The sequence below is a fragment of the Oreochromis aureus genome, linkage group 11 (genome assembly GCF_013358895.1).
Source record: "Oreochromis aureus strain Israel breed Guangdong linkage group 11, ZZ_aureus, whole genome shotgun sequence".
Classification (NCBI taxonomy): domain Eukaryota; kingdom Metazoa; phylum Chordata; class Actinopteri; order Cichliformes; family Cichlidae; genus Oreochromis; species Oreochromis aureus.
The window spans coordinates 37,985,924-38,007,041 of NC_052952.1; the positions used below are offsets into that span (position 1 = coordinate 37,985,924).

At 42.9% G+C, this 21,118-nt stretch overlaps 1 protein-coding gene across 1 annotated transcript in view; it reads right to left on the reverse strand.

Moving 5' to 3' along the window:
* The window catches only part of LOC116328041 (collagen alpha-6(VI) chain-like), a 49,744-nt gene that overhangs the window by 10,685 nt on the left and 17,941 nt on the right, over positions 1–21,118 (reverse strand). The window contains exons 16-36 of the mRNA XM_039618981.1: positions 19,147–19,200; positions 18,848–18,910; positions 18,369–18,434; positions 16,643–16,696; positions 16,325–16,360; positions 16,178–16,240; positions 12,142–12,204; positions 11,787–11,849; positions 10,814–10,876; positions 10,667–10,717; positions 10,046–10,081; positions 9,867–9,929; positions 9,724–9,786; positions 9,058–9,093; positions 8,945–8,981; positions 8,772–8,783; positions 7,945–8,438; positions 7,144–7,240; positions 4,512–5,153; positions 4,354–4,438; positions 2,906–3,045 (exon numbers count right to left, since the gene is read on the reverse strand). Coding sequence (XP_039474915.1) covers positions 2,906–3,045; positions 4,354–4,438; positions 4,512–5,153; positions 7,144–7,240; positions 7,945–8,438; positions 8,772–8,783; positions 8,945–8,981; positions 9,058–9,093; positions 9,724–9,786; positions 9,867–9,929; positions 10,046–10,081; positions 10,667–10,717; positions 10,814–10,876; positions 11,787–11,849; positions 12,142–12,204; positions 16,178–16,240; positions 16,325–16,360; positions 16,643–16,696; positions 18,369–18,434; positions 18,848–18,910; positions 19,147–19,200 — 2,281 coding nt within the window. The remainder of the gene's footprint in view (positions 1–2,905; positions 3,046–4,353; positions 4,439–4,511; positions 5,154–7,143; positions 7,241–7,944; positions 8,439–8,771; positions 8,784–8,944; positions 8,982–9,057; positions 9,094–9,723; positions 9,787–9,866; positions 9,930–10,045; positions 10,082–10,666; positions 10,718–10,813; positions 10,877–11,786; positions 11,850–12,141; positions 12,205–16,177; positions 16,241–16,324; positions 16,361–16,642; positions 16,697–18,368; positions 18,435–18,847; positions 18,911–19,146; positions 19,201–21,118) is intronic.

Consider the following 21,118-nt stretch of genomic DNA (forward strand, 5'->3'; position numbering starts at 1 on the left):
ACATAGAGGACAGCTACAAGTACCTGGGGATCCCATAGCGAATGGGAACCATGAAGAGGCCGCTAGGAAAGCTGCAACCACCAAGTACCTTCAGAGGGTCAGGCAAGTCCTGAGGAGTCAGCTGAACGGTAAGAACAAGATCCGGGCCATCAACACCACGCCCTGCCCGTGATCAGGTACCCTGCTGGGGTAATAGGCTGGCCAAAGGAGGAGATAGAAGCCACTGACATAAAGACAAGAAAGCTCCTTACCATGCATGGAGGGTTTCACCCCAAGTCCAGCACCCTGAGGCTGTATGCTAAGCGGAAGGAAGGGGCCGGGGACTGGTGAGTGTCAGCACCACAGTCCAGGATGAGACAAGAAACATCCACGAATACATCACGAAGATGGCCCCAACTGACAGCGTGCTCAGTGAATACCTCAGGCAGCAGAAACCCAAGAAAGAGGAGGAAGGCGAGGAACCATCATGGAAGGACAGGCCCCTGCACGGTATGTACCACCGGCAGATAGAGGAGGTGGCTGATATCCAGAAATCCTACCAGTGGCTGGACAAAGCTGGACTGAAAGACAGCACAGAGGCACTAATCATGGCAGCACAAGAACAAGCTCTGAGTACAAGATCCATAGAGGCTGGGGTCTATCACACCAGGCAAGACCCCAGGTGCAGGCTGTGTAAAGATGCCCCAGAGACAATCCAGCACATAACAGCAGGGTGCAAGATGCTAGCAGGCAAGGCATACATGGAACGCCATAACCAAGTGGCCGGCATAGTGTACAGGAACATCTGTGCCGAGTATAACCTGGAAGTCCCGAGGTCAAAATGGGAGATGCCCCCAAGGGTGATGGAGAATGACCGAGCTAAGATCCTGTGGGACTTCCAGATACAGACGGACAAAATGGTGGTGGCTAACCAACCGGACATAGTGGTGGTAGACAAACAGAAGAAGACGGCCGTAGTGATCAATGTAGCGGTTCCGAATGACAGCAATATCAGGAAGAAGGAACACGAGAAGCTGGAGAAATACCAAGGGCTCAGAGAAGAACTCGAGAGGATGTGGAGGGTGAAGGTAACGGTGGTCCCCGTGGTAATCGGAGCACTAGGTGCGGTGACTCCCAAGCTAGGCGAGTGGCTCCAGCAGATCCCGGGAACAACATCGGAGATCTCTGTCCAGAAGAGCGCAGTCCTGGGAACAGCTAAGATACTGCGCAGGACCCTCAAGCTCCCAGGCCTCTGGTAGAGGACCCGAGCTTGAAGGATAAACCGCCCGCAGGGGCGTGCTGGGTGTATATATATATATAAATATAAAATGTACAAAATATACAGTCGGTTTTAAAAAAGTAATATGTAATAAATACTGTTGTGTATAAACAGTTGGGTTATTGCACATAGAATTTGGTATTGGTAATGAACACATAAGTGTGTTCATTACATTGACATTCTGTTGTGCAAGAATTTTATTGTATAATTTGACTTTACATACTGCTGGGTGGTTTGTAAAGTTTACAATAACTAGTATTATCATTATGCTATATTTTCTAATATATATAATAATCTCAAAAGTAATACCTTGAAGCAGAAAATAGTAATACTTTATTAAAATTTAAGACTAAAGTACAGTATTTGAATGTGTGCATTGTGTCTACTGTTTGTTAACTCACCATATTCATAAATGTCTTAATAATAAATTCCATATTCTATTACCACATTATTTGTGATCAATGGGTTTGCAGGGTTAGGGGTGTTGGGGGTCTTTAGGCCCACCCCTGCCACCAGTATATTTTTAAGCAAGTATTTCTAACTTTTCTTTGAATATTCAGTTTCCTACCATCTGCTCTTAAAGGGTAATTGCCAGGTAACCCGCCCTCCCCCTTCGCACACACATGCACGCAAACAAAACACACAGTATAATTCACAGCCTCATTATAGTGAATAAATAGTTATGCCATTTTACACCATCAAACTCAGATAGCTAAGGATGAAGAACCTTTTGTTCTTTAAAGAACCATTTGTAATAGCTGAAGAACCATCCACAAAATAAAAAGGTTCTTTGACGTATGATGGTTCTTTAAAGAACCATGAAGACATCTGAAGAACCATTTAAGAACCATAATTTTTCTGAGAGTGTGAAGCCTAGCCCCACCCTATCATGTGATTTCCTGAGGTCAAAAGGCCCAGGATGTGAGTGGGCGTTAAAGCCTCTGGGAAGGATCTCAAAACGGAATTATACCTGGCAGATAGCTGGTGTGGTAAGCCCCGCCCTCTGCCATGCGTTTATGAAGTGGCTGTTTGGTCTGTTTGGCCAGTTTGTGTCTGAGTGTGTTGCTGGGTCTGAAGTACACTGGGATGTCGTGCTTGAAGAAACACCGGCTACATAGAGGATGACAATGCTGTTGTTGCATTTGTCTTTCTGATCGTCCCTCTTTGGTGTCTGAGCTCCTTTCCTGAGCCTCTTCGCTGATTTGATGAAAGCCCAATTGGGATAACCACATGTTTTAAGAGCTTTCTTTACATGTGTGGGTTCACCCAACACCTTGGTTGATTGTGACCCCCACCTGTTTTCACACCCAGGCAAAGGATCAATAGGGGGTCCAAGACCCCCTTAGAGATGCTCCTAATAGGGCTTAAAAATCTGGGACTCTCCGCCAGTTGCTCTTAGAACTGAAGAAGTTTCTCAGACGAAACGTCTTCAAGAAACTTAAAGATGTGCAGAAGCTTTTCTTTCCAAAATGTATTTGGATGTTACTGAGCACTAATTAGCATCTCTGATAAACAACATACCATGTGTGTTTGTGTGTGTGCGTGTGTGTGTGTGTGTGTGTGTGTGTGTGTGTGTGTGTGTGTGTGTGTGTGTGTGTGTGTGTGTGTTTGTGTCTGTGTGTGTGTGTGCACATGTAAGTGCACTACCTGTGAGGCCAGCTCCTGAAAGTGAACTTTTGTTCAGAGTGTTGATGACGCTCAGGTTTCTTGCCATGATTCCTTTCTGCTCCTGAAACCAGTTTCTTGGCTGATCAGAAATCTCCAGCTCCCAGTCTGCTGAGCCCTGGCTGGACATAGAGCAGTGGCACTCGCTGAACCATCACAATAGTTTTCTGAATAACACATTTCAATAGTCACATTCATGTTTAATTATTGTTTCTCCATAACTGTTGTTTACCAACATTTTCATCAAACAGCAGTTATGGAGCAGATATATTATGTCAATGCCTTATAAGCTGGTAATATATCAATTTACTTACTATTTAATTCGCTTTTATTTATATAGAACCAAATGACAACAATAGTTGCTTTAATGTGCTTTATATTTTAAGGCATAGATCGTACAATACTACAGAGAAAACCCCAACAATCACACAACCACATATGAGCAAGAACTTGGCAACAGTGGGAAGGAAAACTCCCTTTTAACAGGAAGAAACCTCCAGCAGAACCAGGCTCAGGGAGGGGCGGGGCCATAAAAAACAAACTGGAGTCTATTAGGTAGATATGATACAAACCACTGCAGTGCAGTACCTGTAATACCTACAGCATGTTCTAATCGCTCTAATAGGATATTATGGTCAACAGTATCAAACGCTGCACTGAGGTCTAGCAGGACAAGCACAGAGATGAGTCCACTGTCAGAGGCCATAAGAAGATCATTTGTAACCTTCACTAAAGCTGTTTCTGTGCTGTGATGAGCTCTGAAACCTGACTGAAACTCTTCAAATAAGCCATTCCTCTGCAGATGATCTGTTAGCTGTTTGACAACTACTCTTTCAAGGATGTTTGATATGAAAGGAAGGTTGGAGATTGGCCTATAATTAGCTAAGACAGCTGGATCTAGAGATGCTTTTTAAGTAAAGGTTTAACTACAGCCAGCTTGAAGGCCTGTGGTACATAGCTGATTATTAGAGATAGGTTGATCATATTTAAGATTGAAGCATTAATTAATGGCAGGACTTCTTTGAGCAGTTTTGTAGGAATGGGGTCTAAAAGACACGTTGATGGTTTGGAGGAAGTAATTATTGAAGTTAACTCAGAAAGATCAATTGGAGAAAAAGAGTCTAACTTAACATCGATGGCACTAAAAGTAGCTGTAGATAATATTACATCTGTGGGATGATTATTGGTAATTTTTTCTCTAGTAATTAAAATTTTATTTGTGAAGAAGTTCATGAAGTAATAAAGAGAAACTTATTCCTGTTAATTAGTGCCGAACAGTAAGAGATGACATTGTCTCCAGCTTATGGGTTATCTGCTTTAAGGTGTGAGTCAAGTATTTTTAAGATGTGTTGATGATGATAAAGCTGTGTGAGTCAGTGGAAGCTGTTCCCTCTGAGGCTCAGTGTGAGTCTGTAGGAAGTGTGTGTTACCTGTTTGTGTCCAGAGTGTCGTCTGGCTCTGACAGCTGGCTGCAGGTCAGTTTAAATGGGGGTGGAGGATAAGCGTTGAGTCCCTCTGAAATAAACCCAAACAGCCCGTCAGCATGTGTCTGGTTAGTGACGATAAGGAGATCTGAGCGCGCTCTTACTGTTGAGGGCGGAGAGGAAGACTCGGATGAAGCGTTGGGCGTAGCCCTGCTCGTCGGCCTTCAGCCTGTTGAATCTGATCAGGTGCTGCTGTGTCGGCACGCTGGCCAGCTCCTCCACCTCCCTGCGTTTATAACGATCACCCACCGCCACCACAAACAGCGCCACCCCCTCACACTTGGCCTTCTGGGAGATGTAGCGCAGCTTGGCCTGGTCCCTGTAGGCCGTCTTGGTGCCAACCACAGTCAGGACGGCCCTCTTGCTGCGCGGCTGGCCGGCCTTCAGCAGCACCTCCCTCAGGGTGTAGTCCAGCATCTGTCCCAGTGCCAAAGAGCCGCCCTGCTGCTGCATGTTCTGCATCATGTACGTCTTCATGTCTTCAGCGTTCTGGTAGGTCTGCAGGCCGAACTCCACCTTGTTGCTCTGTTGGACCAGAGCTACTCGGGCCTGGCGGCCGGCTCGGCGGGGCTGTGGACTCACGGCCAGCTGCTCCACCACAGAGCTCAGCAGCTGCTGGGCACCGGTGTATTCATCGGCCTGGATCTCCCTGGAGCTGTCCAGCACCATGACCAGGTCCATATCCACCTGCTGAGGCGCCGCTGGTTCCTGGATGAAGGCGCACTCCTCTGCACGCCTGCAGGGGTCTGCAGAGACAACAGCAGCCACTGAAAAAACATTTACTCATATTTTTGTCCAGACATGCTGCTACTTGTTTGAGAAGAAAGAAAGAAAGAAGGCGAGTGAGTGATTAAGCCTTGGAAGTTTAAATGGAAGTTTAAGTTAACGTTTCCCTGCCTTTTATTCTCTTGATCAGTTATTATGTGTTTAATAATGGCTAAAAGTAGCTAAGTTGATACATTAGGAAGCTTTACAGAACATTTTTTGCCTTAAAACATATTAAAAGTACATATTTACCCTGTATCATTAAGCCTCAAAGCTGAGGTCTGTTACATCTCATGTTCTTTAAAGTGTTGATATTCCTCACTGTGGATGGAACCTTATCATCTACAGTTACTGCTTCTCGTGTATATATAGTCTGACAAAAAAATGTTAATTTCATTGTTAAAAGTGATTTAAATGTTCTCTCATTCAATAACAAAACTGAAACAAAAAAAGTTTAATATTGTGTAACTGTTTTCTATGCCAGGCAGTCTCGGCTTGTGATTGGCCGTATGCTAAAATGAAGTCCCACCCCTGCCTGAATGGATTCTAATCAGGGCTGAAGATTCATCTCCCACAAACTGATGGGTCATTAATAACTGACATATGAAATGATCTTGCTGGCTGCATATAATTGTATCGGTAAGTTTGAGAACTCTGTACGAGACAATCACCTGCTGAAATACCGTATTTTTTGCACTATAAGGTGCACTTAAAATCCTTTGATTTTCTCAAAAATCGACAGTGCGCCTCATGTATGAATTCTGGTTGTGCTTACTGACCTTGAAGCGATCTTATGTGGTACACGGCACTCAAAAATCTGTCAAAAATGTTTTAGTACGACTTTGGTAAGCTACGAAGCTGCACCGCTTGATGGATATTACGTAGTCAGGAGTCTCACGGAGTAATCTGGGTCCTAAACTCCGTCAGCTTCAGGTCCCAAAGTCAAACGATCACTGCGGCATCACTGAGAGATAAAAACTGTCTAAATTCTTTCATCTTTAATAAAATGATCAGCGTTGCTGCTTTACCAGGTGTAACAATTAAGTTTAACATCCAGGCATCCATGAAAACAGAATTTATGAAATTTAACAGAGTTAGAAGTTAGCAGGAAGTTAGCTCGCTAGTTTCCAACTAAGCATGATATAGCATGTTCTGACTGAGAGATTTCTGAAACATTCAAACGTACAGCTCTGCTATCACTTCCAACATAAATGAAGACAGAAAACTAAACAGCAGTGACGTTTGTAGGGTTACTGAAGTTGGGCTAGCTGGTAAATAATGATGTGCTATGTGATCGCTAGCGACACAGCTATGTTAGCATAGCATAAACACAGTGAAGCTGGAGGATGAACGCTAACTTTTTTCCACTTGATAAAAGTTAACGTGAGGGTTCCCGATGGTTAGGGACAAATGCAATCGCATGGCAGGATGCTGTAAACGGACCAAACTTCAGTCAGGAGAACAACTGAGATAATCCATCCACAATACCAGGTTAGTCATTAATATACTGCAACAACATGGGAATAGAGCAGCTGTGAGAGGATTCAACATTAATGAATCAATGGTACAGAAGTGGAGGAAGCAAAAGAATGAGTTGAGTAAAGTTTGACTTATCTGACTGTTTTGTTTCACTTAATGCACCTTATGGTCCGAAAAACATGGTAATGATGATTAGTGAAAAGGCATCATTTCAGAGTTTACTGTCTGTTTTCAGAAAGCACAATTTGTAAAGTGAAATCTGAGCAGAGGACTGGAAAGCAACTCCTGCTGTGATTCAGACAGCAGAGCCGATAATGGCATCAATAAAATCTATGTAGCTGTACGTCCTGAGAACAGTTAGATGTGGTGATTTCCATTTTTAAGAGGACTGTAAAGTCAAGCTTCTTTATATTCACTTTGATCCCACACAGAGCAACAAACTCAAACTAAAAAAGTGTGGAACATAGATCAGGTATGAGCATCAGTAGTTACCATAACAGATGGCACAGTTCTTGACCCTCCTCAGGTCAGCAGCCGGCTCCTGTGGCCTCCTCAGCACCGTGAAGATGGAGTTTCCTGTGTCGTCAGCCTGTGAGGAAACAGCAGCTACCGTTACCGACTGCTTAACTCATTCATGACAAACAGAATTTCTTCAGCGGCTGAGGGAAGACAACAAGCAGCTTAAAGAAAATGATATTTTTATTGAAATTTCCCTCTTCAGCCTTTAAAGTCCATCTGTCTTGTATGTGCTTTATAACTGACAGCCATGAGAGAAGCTTTCAGGCACCACAGCTGTTTCTTCCTGTTGTACACAAACTTCTGGCTACACACTGCAAATGTAACTGGAACCGCACAGGGAGACTAAGTGCACAATGAGCTGGAACGACTTCATGTGTTTGCAGGCCAAACAGGCTGTGAGAAAGGCCCTCACGTCATCTGCTGAGGAGAAGGTTCCAGACATACTGGCTCAAGCGAGAGCAAAGAGTTTAAAAAGTGGACGATGACCATTAATGAAAGATTTATAGAAAGGGTAGGGCCACATATGATTTAGGGCGGGTCTAACTTGTGATTAAGAAGTTCCTGGCCAAGGTGTGTGTAGCATCCCTCACTTTCTCACTCAGATCCACTCCACACTGGTCATGTCAAAACTCCAATGAAGGCCAGACATTCTTCACTTTTTATCACTAAAACGTGGTTTAAGATGCTTCTTTGCTGCAGCTGCACTGCTTCTTTCTCTTTCTAAATCTCAGATGAAACACTTGAGTTTATCAGCTGCTGTTAAGCCAAACTCACCTCCATCGCCTGATTAATCGCGGGAACGTTCCTCGGGGAGATGATTGCTGGGACAATGTTAAGAGCCCGGTACTCCATAATGGCAGCAAGAATGGCATCGATGTCCTGGGACGCCCCATTGGTGAAAAAGACGGCCACCTTCCTCACCATGAAGCCAGCTCGCACTCGTTTGAAGATGTTCTGACCCACAAAGCGCATGGCGGCGCCCAGCTGGCGTTTGTTGGACGTCTTCTCTAGGGCGATGTTCTTCACAGCTTCTATCAGCGGACTCTTGCGATGGTGGTCCTGGAAGCGGATCAGGTACTTGGTGTAGGCGCTGTATCCAACCACAGCCACACGAGCGCCTTGTGGACAGTTGCTCTCAGCGATGCTCAAGTCCTCCAGCAGGTGGAGGAGGGCGGAGCGCTGCCTCTCGAAGGCCGTCGGAGTCACGTCGTCAGACATGTCCAAGCCAAACACCAGCTCAGTGGGGTAGACCGGACACTGTGACTCACCTGGAGGAGGTAACGTGAGGAAAAGCTGAAGTGAAACGACCGAGGTGTTTCAGACGGAGGAGACACGTTCAGGCCGATTAACAGATACTCAAAGACGACTAGTTACCTAGTTAGTGTTAAACAAATGACTTCGGTTTGCTTGACTTTCATAGTTACTCAGTAAAATCCTACAAGCAGTTGGAGACATTCGTCCAAATCAACAGTGTTTCAGATAAAAAGGTTCAATTATGTCACTCTAGTCCCGTTGATCTCACTCAGTCGGCATCTGTAGACAAAGTCTTTGTGCTGTACTCACCATGTTTGTTCTGGCTCACTAAGAGGAGACATACGTACCGTGTGAACAAGCTGTGTGAAGGAGAAACATATTCACTTATCACAGCGCTCATACTCTGCAGTTTGTTTTCACAAACTTTTTTTTTTAGTTTCCATCCTCTACATAAAAACATAACTCATAAATAAAAAGCTGATCATTTTTTTGCAAACGTGTTTAAATCAATGACACTTACCACAGTAGTCTCTGATTTTGTTGATCAGTTGGCATTCCTGAGATGACAGAAAATGTTTTTTGTAACAACATATGTTATTTTCGGCAGGTGAAGTGATTTAAAGGTGGACTTACAGACAGGCTTCTGTTCCCAGGAGGACCTTTTGGGCCCTGGATGGAGGAAAATCAGAGATTATTGTAACTATATTTGGGTGGGCCAGCTAATCAAATTTGACTTTTATCTCTGGCTTCCACACGGCAAGACCCGCTTCCTTTACATGGTGCCAGTTTCACTTTGATGCCTGTTCCCCCTCCCACATATAAAAAGCTCTGACAACTGAAGAGCATGCAGCGTTACTAGAAAACGCTGCATCACTTCCCTGTGGCTGGAATATTATCTGTTCCTATGGACAGTGGTCCCAGCATTTTGTAATGCTGTGTCATTACCAGCTTTCTGAACTGAATTCGTCCTAGATCAGTAATCAGGACGTGCTCTAGCGGCGTCCTCCTCTTCTTTTTCTTTCAGCTGCTTTCTTTTGGGGTCACACAACCATCTGCCTCCAACTCACGATACCATCCTCCTCTGTCACAGCAGCCCTCTGCCTGTTCTCGTCAAATACATCCATGAACCTTCTATGAGGGCTTCCTCATGAGCTCCATCTTTTAATATATCCTCTGTCTAATTTAGTTTAAAAACTAAATTACCATTTTCTTACTGGAAGAAGCTAACAATTTATAATCAAAGAACTATTACAGACCTGAGAGTAAAAGTAGGCGGGTGAAGATAAAGTTTAAACTTACTTTGTGTCCTGGATATCCGTCATCTCCAGGCTCACCTGGTTCTCCTGGCCTGCCCGAGTTCCCCTGTATTGGTCACATATAAATCACAGATGAAGTAAAAAGCCAAAGTCTCAGTGACATGACAACAAAGACACATTTCTTACCCCACGACCCCTGTTCCCCTTGGATCCTGGATATCCTTTTGGTCCCTTCGCACCTTCGTCGCCCTGAAGACAAAATGCCATGTCTCAATCACCGCGGAGTCCAACATACTTCTAAATTACTTTGGCTGAACCACATGGTAGCATTACAGTTTCAGTGGTTGGAAAATTGAAGGACGCACCGGTATACCAGGGTAACCAGGAAAACCAGCATCTCCCTATACAGAGAAAGTAAGAAGCAATGATTTCACGATTAAGACAGCAAAGACGACTTTCTAAAATGTTCAGCCACATGTGTAAATTTGTTCATACTTGGACAGTTTTACCCACATCATCATCCAGCTGAACAGCACCAAAGACATCTCCATGCCTATGCAGATGATATTAAGCTGTATTTTTCTGCTAAGCCCCAAAATCTCAACAGACTCCCAGACCTCAATCAATGCACCACTGCCAGTAAAAAATGGATGAACGTTCCTTTTCGTCAATCCTGGTAAAACCGAGGTTCTCCAGGTTCTTATAAAACTTGGGAGGGAACATAAATTACAGATTCTGACAGCACAGAGTTGGGGTGAGGGTCACCAGTGACACAAACCCCAGTGTATCCCGAGCTTCAGATGTCGCTCACGCTTCCAGTGAGCAGACAGAAACATCAGGACATCTTCTCCTCTATCAAACGAATAACTGAAACTAAAATCGTGTGGCGTTCTTCTTGCTGCTTTTCATTGTTGATGAAAACAGATTTTTCCAGAAATGAGAATCCATTCGTTTTTTGTTTGATGATGTTAAAGGTTCAGCTCTACCTTGGAACCTTTCGGTCCTTCAGGTCCAAACCCGTCACGACCATCCAGACCCTGAACACAGAGAAAGTCAGAGTCTTGCATGAGATAAATGCATTGAATTATAGATATACAGATATACACAAACTCAGCTCATGTTCGGGATCCTACCGGCATTCCTCTGGGTCCCGGTGGTCCCGGCGCACCCTTCACACCTGGTTCTCCTGGTTGGCCCTTAAATAACAACCATGGACATTTCTCCATCAGAACTTACACCCCCATCCAACAAAACCCTGCCGAAATATCTTTCCATTTATAAAAAAAAAAAAAAAAAATTATGTACATTATTTACAGGCTAAATCCAGTTTGATTCTTATTTTAAACATTTACATGTAAACTGCTGCTGTGCTTTATGGCCAAATGCAACGATCCTGGGCCATTTGACCCAGCGTTTTGAGTTTTTATACATTTTGATGTTTATGGTTTATGTTTAAGTTCATCTAGTTATCTAAGTTCATTTCTATTATACCGGGGTTGCTGTTACACTTTATTGTTTATTACAGTCCCCTTGTGTCTTCACCCCGTGTGTTTAGGTCTCCCTCGCCCTTCACGTGTTTCATGTTTGCGTGTCTATGTTGTCAAGCTCATGTTGTCATGTCTCCGTCTCATTGTTTCCTGTTTTATTTTGAAGAGGTCTGGTGTCCCCTGTTCATTGTGTTCATTGTAATCAGCTGTTTCCCCATGTGTTTCCACTTCATCACCTGCTGTGTGTATTTAGTGTGTGTGTTTCCACTCATTCCTCGTCCAATCGTCTGCTTTGTTTCCACGCTTCTAGGTTTATGGATTCATGTCAGGTCTTCAGGTTTCTAGGTCCTTTTTCTTGTTCTAGTGTTTTTATATTTAGCTCACCCAGTTTAGGTTATTGTTAGTTTCTCCTTTGCCTTTTGTTTTTGTACTGTTTACCAGCAGTTCGCTTTCAGTTAATATTAAGTCTGTTTCCACACCTTGTTTCATCTAAAATCCCACTGGGGCCATAAGGCTTGTAGTTGGATAAGGGTTGGATTTTGACTTCTAGCCGCGTGCTACATGGGTATTTTGGTTAAAAGCTTTCCTGAATGCAAAGAAAGGAAGTGATGTCACCCACCTTCTGCCCATTAGGGCCACGACTTCCAGGTAGCCCTGGTTCTCCAACAGATCCATGTTCACCCTGTGGGAGGAGCAGAGCTGCCACTGTTCACTCTATTCACATCATGCAAACACTGAACACTCTTTATGTTGCAGCCACTGGAAATACTAAAGCCTTTAAATGTCTAAGACCTTTAAAGCAACATGGAAAAGAATAAGAAAATAAAAAACGTAAAAAAAGCAATGTTAGTATTTTTCCTCATGCAAAACTCCCTTTAATCAGACACATACTTAATTAGAAAAACACAATCAGTAAATCATAATTGAACTTGTTGGTCAGTGATGCATGAGTACAGCCTAGTTGAGGAACTCACCTGATTTCCTGGAAAACCAGGTGTTCCTTTGGGTCCAGGTTCCCCTTTCTCCCCAGCAGGGCCCTGCAGGGTCAACACAGTTTGATAACTGGTGATTATTTACACCTCTGCCAATCAATGATGACTGATGATCCACTGATGGATAGTCTGCATGGCTATAGACTATTAGTCATCTGTAGTGTACGTTGATAATAATATTTATGGCACTACACTTTACTTGTATTGCTTCTAAAACAAAAAGTGTTGGAAAAAAATAATAAAATTAGTAAATTTTAAAAAGAAAAGAACAAGAAAAAACAAGGGCAGTAGGACGCCCATCCTGGAAAACATTCCATCAAAAAATAATTACAGAAATATGACAAACAAAGCAAATCAGTGCAATCTGGTCATGCAGCGTGTGTGGTTGTCTGCATGCGCCTGCCAGAATCCTTTTCTACAGTCAAACTTCATGACATCATGCATGATGTCATATAATTATGTATCGACTTCCTAGTATGGATGCCGGGAGTCTATGTATATATAACAGGATACTGGAGTCAATTCTCTATCATCTCACACTTCTGTTTAATCAGTTTTCTGTTTCATGTTTATTCAGCTGTGTGAAAACCCCAGAGGAACCCTCCCGAGGGATTAATAAAGTTTTATTTAATCTAATCTAATAACTTTAATCTCAGCCGAACCGATTTACTCAGGAACAAATAAAACACTGAAAAAAGCCAAACAAAACCATTTTTAAGTTATCTAAGAGACTTATATATCATGTTTAACCTGAGTAGCCAAAGTCCGCGAGAGGTTGAAAACAATGTACCGGGAGTTCGCTGTTATCGCCACGGCTAGCTATCGAGGGTAACAGACGTCTCCGAAAATGTCGGAGCACTTTTGCAAATATGTGATGTTTTGAGAAACCGAGCAGATATTTGAAGTTTACACAGCTACTTTCTCGCCTGAAAATATGTTAAAAGTTTATTTTGTGACCCAGAAAGATTAATAAGAGTAATTTTAAAACTTAGTAGCGGCCGCCATTGTTGGAAACTGGAATTGGCTGGGCCGCGCTATGAATTCTGGGATAGGCTGGGCCACGAAGGATACTGACCCATCCTTCAAATTCGGGGAAATGAAGGACGCATTTGTCGGCCGCGTTTGGAGCAGCCTTTGAATTGGGACAGCCTTTGTCGCCTGGCTGTGACGTAATCGGTCTACAAATGCGGCCTCTGAAGAATGCGGCCTCTGAAGGATGCGGCCTCTGAAGGATGCGGCCTCTGAAGGATGCGACCGAGGTTTTGGGACACAGCTTATGGAAAGACCAGACGTTTTTCAGTCACCAGGGCCTGAGGCTAAGTAATTCACCTGGAATAATTTTGTGTGTCCCTGACCAAATGGCGTGGAACACCTGCCTTAAGAATTTGGTTGGTGTCATTTGAGCGCTGTGTGGCAGGCAGAGGGAGGAGCCAACGCAGGACTCAAAACTCAAAAGAATTAACTAAAGCAGGCAAAACACCAAATGCAAAAAAAACGCAACTCAGACGTGAAACTAGACAACTGAGAAAGTGAGGAACAAGCAACTAAGAGCAAGGAAAAGTGGGGACACTCGCAGCAATATGGGACGATGCAACAATGGGCAAAGGAAAACGGTGGAAACACACGGTGAATGGGGGAGAGATCCAACATAATGAGGTGGGAGGAAAGAAAACAGATGAATAAAACCCAGAGACAGAACTTGTACGAGAGACGTGACAGACCAAACAGGGAGGGAACAAACTAAACCAACAAGAAGTACAAATGATTACACTTGGAAGAACGAGGAAACTAAACAATAGCAAACGAGAACATAGGAAACATAGAAACACTGTGTTAGCGTGACAGTAGGACACTTCAGCATCATTCACACATCATCACACCACAGCTGCTCTCGTCTTAAAGAGCACAGGATTTCATATGTTCTTTTGAGAAAATAGTCTAAGGAGCTGTGAAAGAAAGCGACTGGAGTTCTTTAAGTTTCTTGAAGACGTTTCACCTTTGTCCCTTCTACAGCTTTAAAACTGTTCTTTTGGAACCGAAGAGCTTCTGGGATGAGAGGTGAAACCTTCCTTAGACGACCCTCAACTGGATGACTGAGAAGCTACACAGAGAGTGTACGAGACTCGGGTAACTGTGACCCACACATGTCTACACAGTGGAAATACTCCTGTTTTTAAAGGGTCTTGTGGAATTGCAGAGTTTAAGAAATATTAAAGTGTTTGTGTTGATCTTACATTTATGTTTTTCTTTTCTGACCTGTCAGACGTTTTACATTGTTTACCCATTGGATCCAATTGAATGTAACTAAAACAAGAAGCTGGTTGGACAGCACTTGAGCCTGTACTAGGATCTGAATCTCTGATCTGAGCCGTGTGGGTTCAGGATAACAGCTTTGGTGTTCTGAGATACAAACAGAAGTTACAACATGAAGTGATTTAAACATATTTGGTAAAATCTAAAATAGGATGTAATTCTACCAGGACTGCAATAATGGCTCTTATGTAATTTGCCATCACTAATAGCAGGAAATGTGGTGTGGATAAGTGTGGTCATGTCTTGGGGAAGTGCGATCTGAAGCTAGGCATGGATGTGCAGACTATGAATATCACAGTCTGTCTATGTGAACACTGCCCATGAGGCTGTTATACAACATGTGTTCACAAATATACTCCACTAAATGAGAAACAGCTCTTGTTAAGTGACTAACTGATAACAAGCAGAGCTGCAACTGCATCCTATCTGGCTTTGTGGTTGACAGAGAAAAAACAAATGTGGAGAACAGATGATTCCTCTTTTCGTAAATAGTTCCACCGAATTTCTCTGGAAGTCTGTCCATGGGCCAAATCCAGCGCAAATCTGCCAAATCCAACTGAGTGAAAGCCAATGTGTAACCGGAGTGATGTACACACACAGACTAAACTGGCACCACTGATCATTACTCGAGTCCTGTGGGGATTTCTGCCTATTGAACTAAAACAAAACTTATAAGGAATAATGTGTATAGTTGCTGTTAATGATCCTCCAGGAATTTCATGCTGATTCAACCAGATGCAGCCTGTTGGAGAACATTTACAGTTTACTGCCTAAACTGTAAACTCTGTTACCTTGGCTCTGAATCACGGCTCTTGAACAGTTGAGACTTCAATATTCGAAACAGCTTATTAGTTCTAAAACATCGAGGGGTCTTACAAGGCAGTGGAGATCCCTTTACAGGCCCTGCAGCTTGGAAACGATGCATACTGCTTACACACAGTTGTGGTCAGATGTTCATTTTGAGCTTTTCTTTGAACGTTTTCGATTGTGGAATGATTGTAGAGCGTGGCTAAATGTCTCAAACAAAGTTGTTCACAGATGCTTTTGGTAGCTGTCGATAAGCTTCTGGCATAATTCTGGCTGCATATTTGATCACTCTTTTTATCAGAACTGGTAAAGTTCATTTAAATTTCAAACCAAATATACTTGCGGGGGTTGTAATGAAAACTGCTGAGGTAATATAGCAGAGAGTGTGTTGCTCACACAGATGTTTCCATGGATTTTTTTTTTATTTGAAGTATTGGAGAGTTTCCTCTTATATAGACAGAAAAAGGGCGAGCTTCCTCCATGACCTACACAAACTATGAGTTCCCGTGGCCTTGCATCCATTACTGCAACAAATTTCCCACATGTGGGACTAATAAAAGTTTATCTTATCTTAACATTGTCTTCTAGCACGTGTGGAGAGGAAATCTGGAGGATGTACTATAAACTGACAAAAGAATGACATGGAGGTCTCAGTATTAACCAGAGGACTTGGTCCAGAGGGTGTTCCCACTCTGAATGATCGTCAGCGTTCCCACAACATTCAGAGAGTAAGAGCAGAGATGTGACAGGAAGGCTGAGTGCGGGGAGGAGGGGTTAAACTACGGCAGAGGCAGATGCGTCTTTTCTGAGTTAAATGTACGCGGTCTCACAATTAAGGTCATCCTTCTGTGCGTCCAATCACACAAAGCATACCGTCACGACAGAACTGAACTCTCACCTGTGGCCCAGCAGCACCTGGGATACCGGAAGGTCCTCGGTTTCCTTTCTCGCCAGGTGACCCCTGCAAACAGAGTCAGGTATCTGTGTACAGTCACAGATATACTGTATAATTCTGGCTTTGATGTTGCTTCATATCTTCTCCTACCTTCTCACCACTGGGACCTCTTCTTCCGTTACGACCCTGCACAAGAAAAAAATGTTGTTTACTGTCAGTGATAATGTCTGCTGGGATTGTGGAAGCACTTTGCTTTTGTCAGGGCTTCAAATGAGCATTTATTTCTTTAAATGCTGAGATTCTTCTCGGTCACCATCATCATCCTGAACTCTTTCTGCAGCACAGACCAGCCCACCTTCTTATCTGAGTCTCTGTATGAGGATCACTTCTCTTCTCATTGCACACCTCATGAAAACAGCTTTTCTTAGAAACAGGAGAACGTTTTATCTGAGAACTCAGAAATCTCACCGGGTTTCCATCGAGTCCACCGTCACCCCCGTACCCGTCTGAACCAGGATCACCCTGTGGATTAGAAAACATTCTGATAACTTCATCCATCCACCCACCCATCTATCCATCTGTCATCCATCCATCCATCTGTCAACCATCCATCCACCCATCTGTTCTTCCATCATCCATCCATGCATCCATCTGTCCTTCCCTCATCCATCCATCCATCTATGCATCCATCTGTCCTTCCCTCATCCATCCATCCATCCATGCGTCCATCTGTCCTTCCATCATCCATCCATCATCCATCCATCCATGCGTCCGTCTGTCCTTCCCTCATCCATCCATCCATCCATGCATCCATCTGTCCTTCCCTCATCCATCCATCCATCCATGCGTCCATCTGTCCTTCCATCATCCATCCATCATCCATCCATCCATGCATCCATCTGTCCTTCCATCAGCCATCCATCATCCAACCATCATCCATTCATCCATCCATGCGTCTATCTGTCTGTCTTCACTCATTTGTGATGTACATCAGGTGGGCTTATTGATTTAAAAGTAAAATTAATCACATTTTATTCAGAAACACTTTAAATTAGCAACTGGAACCATAATTCCATCAAAGAGTGTTCAGAGATGGGATGAGTAGCACGCTCCTTTTCTCATAGCCTTCTATCTAATCAGACCACAGGAGTCGCCCCCTGCTGACCAGGTTCAAGATACTTCTGTATTGGCTTCACTTTCATGTTCAATCACTGGCCACATATCTGATCAGCCAATCACGTGGCACCAAATGAATGCATGCAGGTATATATGTGGTGTGGTCTTTGGTACAGGACAGGTTGGTCTGACTATTCTGCTGATCTGTTGGGACTTTCCACACAATCATTTACAGAGGAAGCTCTGAAAAGACAACATGCAGCGTTAACAGCAGATCTCTGAGAGAAAAGGCCTTGTTGATGTCAGAGGTCAGAGGAGAACGTCCAGACTGCTTCGAGTATCTCTGAATCCACAACACATTGAACTTGAAGCAGATGGGTACTGCAGCAGAAGACCACACCACGCACTCCTGTCAGCTAAGAACACGGACTTCTGAAACTGTCTGATCCAATGGCGACCTCTCTTCTGAAAAGGAAGTGACAGGGTGTCACATGTTCTCCCTGTGTCCTCCAGCTCACTTCCACAGTCCAAAGGCATTCTCGTTAGGTTAACTTGTGATTCTGAAGGTGTGAGTATGACTGTGAATGACTGTCTGTCTCTCTCTGGGACAGACTGGAAACCTATCCTCAGTGAACAACAGGCTCTGCATCCCCTGAAACCCAACGAATACTTTAGTGTCAAAAACTCGCAGTTCCTCTGATGCCCAGAAGAGGCAGCAGTGAGTCAGTCTCCATAGACACTCGTGTTGACTGTAGATCAGGTCATCTTCTAATTCGATGTTTGGGCAAGATACTAACCCGAGCTGCTCTCTGACACATCCGTCAGAGTGTGAATGTTAGAGAGTGAAAAAGTGCTTGTGTGAATGGGTGAATGAGGCATGTTGTACGAAGTGCTTTGAGCATTCAGACAGATTAAAAAGTGCTATATTAGAACCAGTCCATTTAGTATTTATATTAAAAACGTTTACAGCCTGATAAAAAATCCGCTTTGGTCTCTACAGGTAATTTACGATAAACTAACGGCCGACATCATGGTGGCTAACGTTGAGCTTTTACATAAAGATGTGGATGTGTCTTACTGGTCTCCCTGGGCTGCCGGGGTCTCCTTTGGGTCCTGGTCTGGTGTTGTCGACACCCGGGGTGCCCTGTCAGAAAATAAAGTGTTTTATGAGTGAATGTAGTGTGTAATCACTTTAAGATGTCAGTAAGACTGGAAAAGCTCTCTATAAATTCCAGCTTATTTGTATTTGTTAGAAAGATCAGACTGGCACCGACAAACTACCTGATCAAATATCTTCACCATAAGTTTTGTACCAATCATAGAAATATGTGCAGAAACTAAAGAGTCATTATTACAGGATATTTTTCATGCTCAGGCCTTTGAAACAGGTTTTCTTTGTAAAAACAAAAAACCTGAATTATCAAAGGTTTATTTTGCTTCAGCAGTCTGACCTTTGTGAACTTGACCTGACTCCTCCTCCTCCCACATATTAAATAATTAGGAGAAAAAAATCCATGTGACTGCCGACTTTTCTGAAATGAAAGCACTGAAACTCACCGGGTCTCCTCTCAGTCCCTTCTGTCCTTTCAGCCCCAGCTCGCCTTTTGTCCCCGGGGTACCCTAAAGATTATATTTCAGCCTGTCAATCAACCTACCCAGAGGTCAGAGGTCAACAGCTCACAGCTTCATTTTTACGAGCTGAAATCAAAACACATTTAAAAAAACCAAAACAGAAACAACACAGAGGCTGTCTGCAGAAGCAATAACATTAAAATGAATCAATCATTTCATTAGGTAACAACGATCAGAGCTGATGTAGCACGAAGCCAAAGAAACTTTGAGTGGTTTTTGTTTACTGGGTTTCCCGGCGGTCCTCGGTCTGCTTTCAGTCCACTGTGTCCCGTGTCTCCCTGCAAACAAAACCAGAAGTACGCGTCATCTCCTGCTCTTCTCTCCACGTCAGCTCCGACTCGCTTCGTCTTCCACAGTCACAGACATAAACCATCATACTCTCCTACCATGATTTGTAAATCACTATGAGAATACAGCATGTGTAAATGTTAATATAAAAAATAAAATTAAAGAGAATTTTAAAATCATTTTCATATTTAATAATTCATTTATCTAATTTAAAATCATATGTATAATTTAATCCATAGTTGCATTCAAATGACTATATTTTTTAATTGAACAGGTGAACAGCAGGAACAGTGCGAGTCCACACTGAGCCAGGTGATGATAAATTCACTGATCATCAGCAGGTGTCAGCATGTCTGTCAAAACAGTCTGGAGTGTTCAGGTGTTTGTTAACACAATACCAAGGAACAAAGGCCTCAGTCAGCAACCAGTGGGACATTTTCCTTTATACAGCCCAGATGTTTGTCAGGTTAAATTCTGTTTCAGTTATAAAGAAGAAAAAAATCATTACAATATTAGCCTCAGCTAATGTTAGCCACTCCAGGGCAGGTAACAAATCAAAGATGGCAGTGAGTCCTTTTGAGTCAAATTATTTGCTTATAATAAATATTTAACTGAAAAGAAGAAAATCGTCGGATTAAAATGTCTGACTTGCACATTTTTTTCTGCCAGAGTGACCAATCCGAAGGGTAAACTGCTGATTTCAGAAAAAGGATGAACTGAGAGGCAAAAAGGGCGAGTGTCAGATAAAAACCTGCAACAGTGAATGAAGCAAAGACAAGCGAGCGCACAGAGCTGCAGCTGTGCTGACTCATCGAATGAGTCGCAGCATGACAGAAATATTCAGTTTAATGTGGTAATGCGGTTATGGCGTCAACGCCATTTTAACGACATTAACGCTGACACCACTAGTAATAATATATAAATAATGATGGTTGGTTGATTATTAAATGCACTAAAATAAGATGATAGGATGAAGTTAATTTTGATATTAAAGGCCATAAATCTATTTTATTTTCTTGTTACATTTGATGCTTGAGCGGCAATGTATTGATGTCTCTGCATATTCTTATTGTGCCGATGCCTTAACACACAATGAAAAACTGCTTTTGTATTTTTAGGGGGGTAATTTTATTTTTTTATGCTTAATGTAATTAACATATCGCTTCATTCATTCAGTACTGTAAAAAAGTAATCTACCATAGTTTATGGTTTATTTATGATTTCTGATAGTAATCTGCACCTTGATGAAGAAATAAGCTGATTGTCATTTAAAGATTACATTCATGATTAAGATGCACTGTAAAGACTATAATTAGATATTAGAATTAATGTTTTGTGCTTGTTTTGGTTAAAGCACTTGCATTATTTACATATGGCCATATACATCACTAGAATGTGAACTGAGTTAGTAATAGCCCTGTTGTTCACAGGCTAGGTTTTTTTGTGGGATCGTGACACCTGGACTTCTTCCTGACGAGTAAGATGGCGAGCCTTTCCCTTTGAACCGAACCACAGCCATTCCGAGTTCCGGGAAGGGCAGGTTGCTCTTCCCTCATGAACAATTGCAACAGTGCGGTAGGACGATCACAGACCTTTTGGATTTGACTTGACTGAACACTGACTATGAAGCCTGCAGGACTGACATATCTGAGCTCAGATAGGATTCTGGGTATTATTATTATTGCCGTTGTTGTATTTGATTTTTACATTTTCATTCCTGTTTATGAAGTGCTGTTTAATTATTGCTACATAGTTCAATATAATTCAAAGCAACTTTACCTGTGGCTCCAGTCACACAACTCACCTTCTCACCTCCTACGAATCTAGCTTTTGGCCCATTCTCTCCATTTTACTTTAACTTCCCTTACCCTTATCCTGTACTTGGCTACACTATGCACATGTGTGACA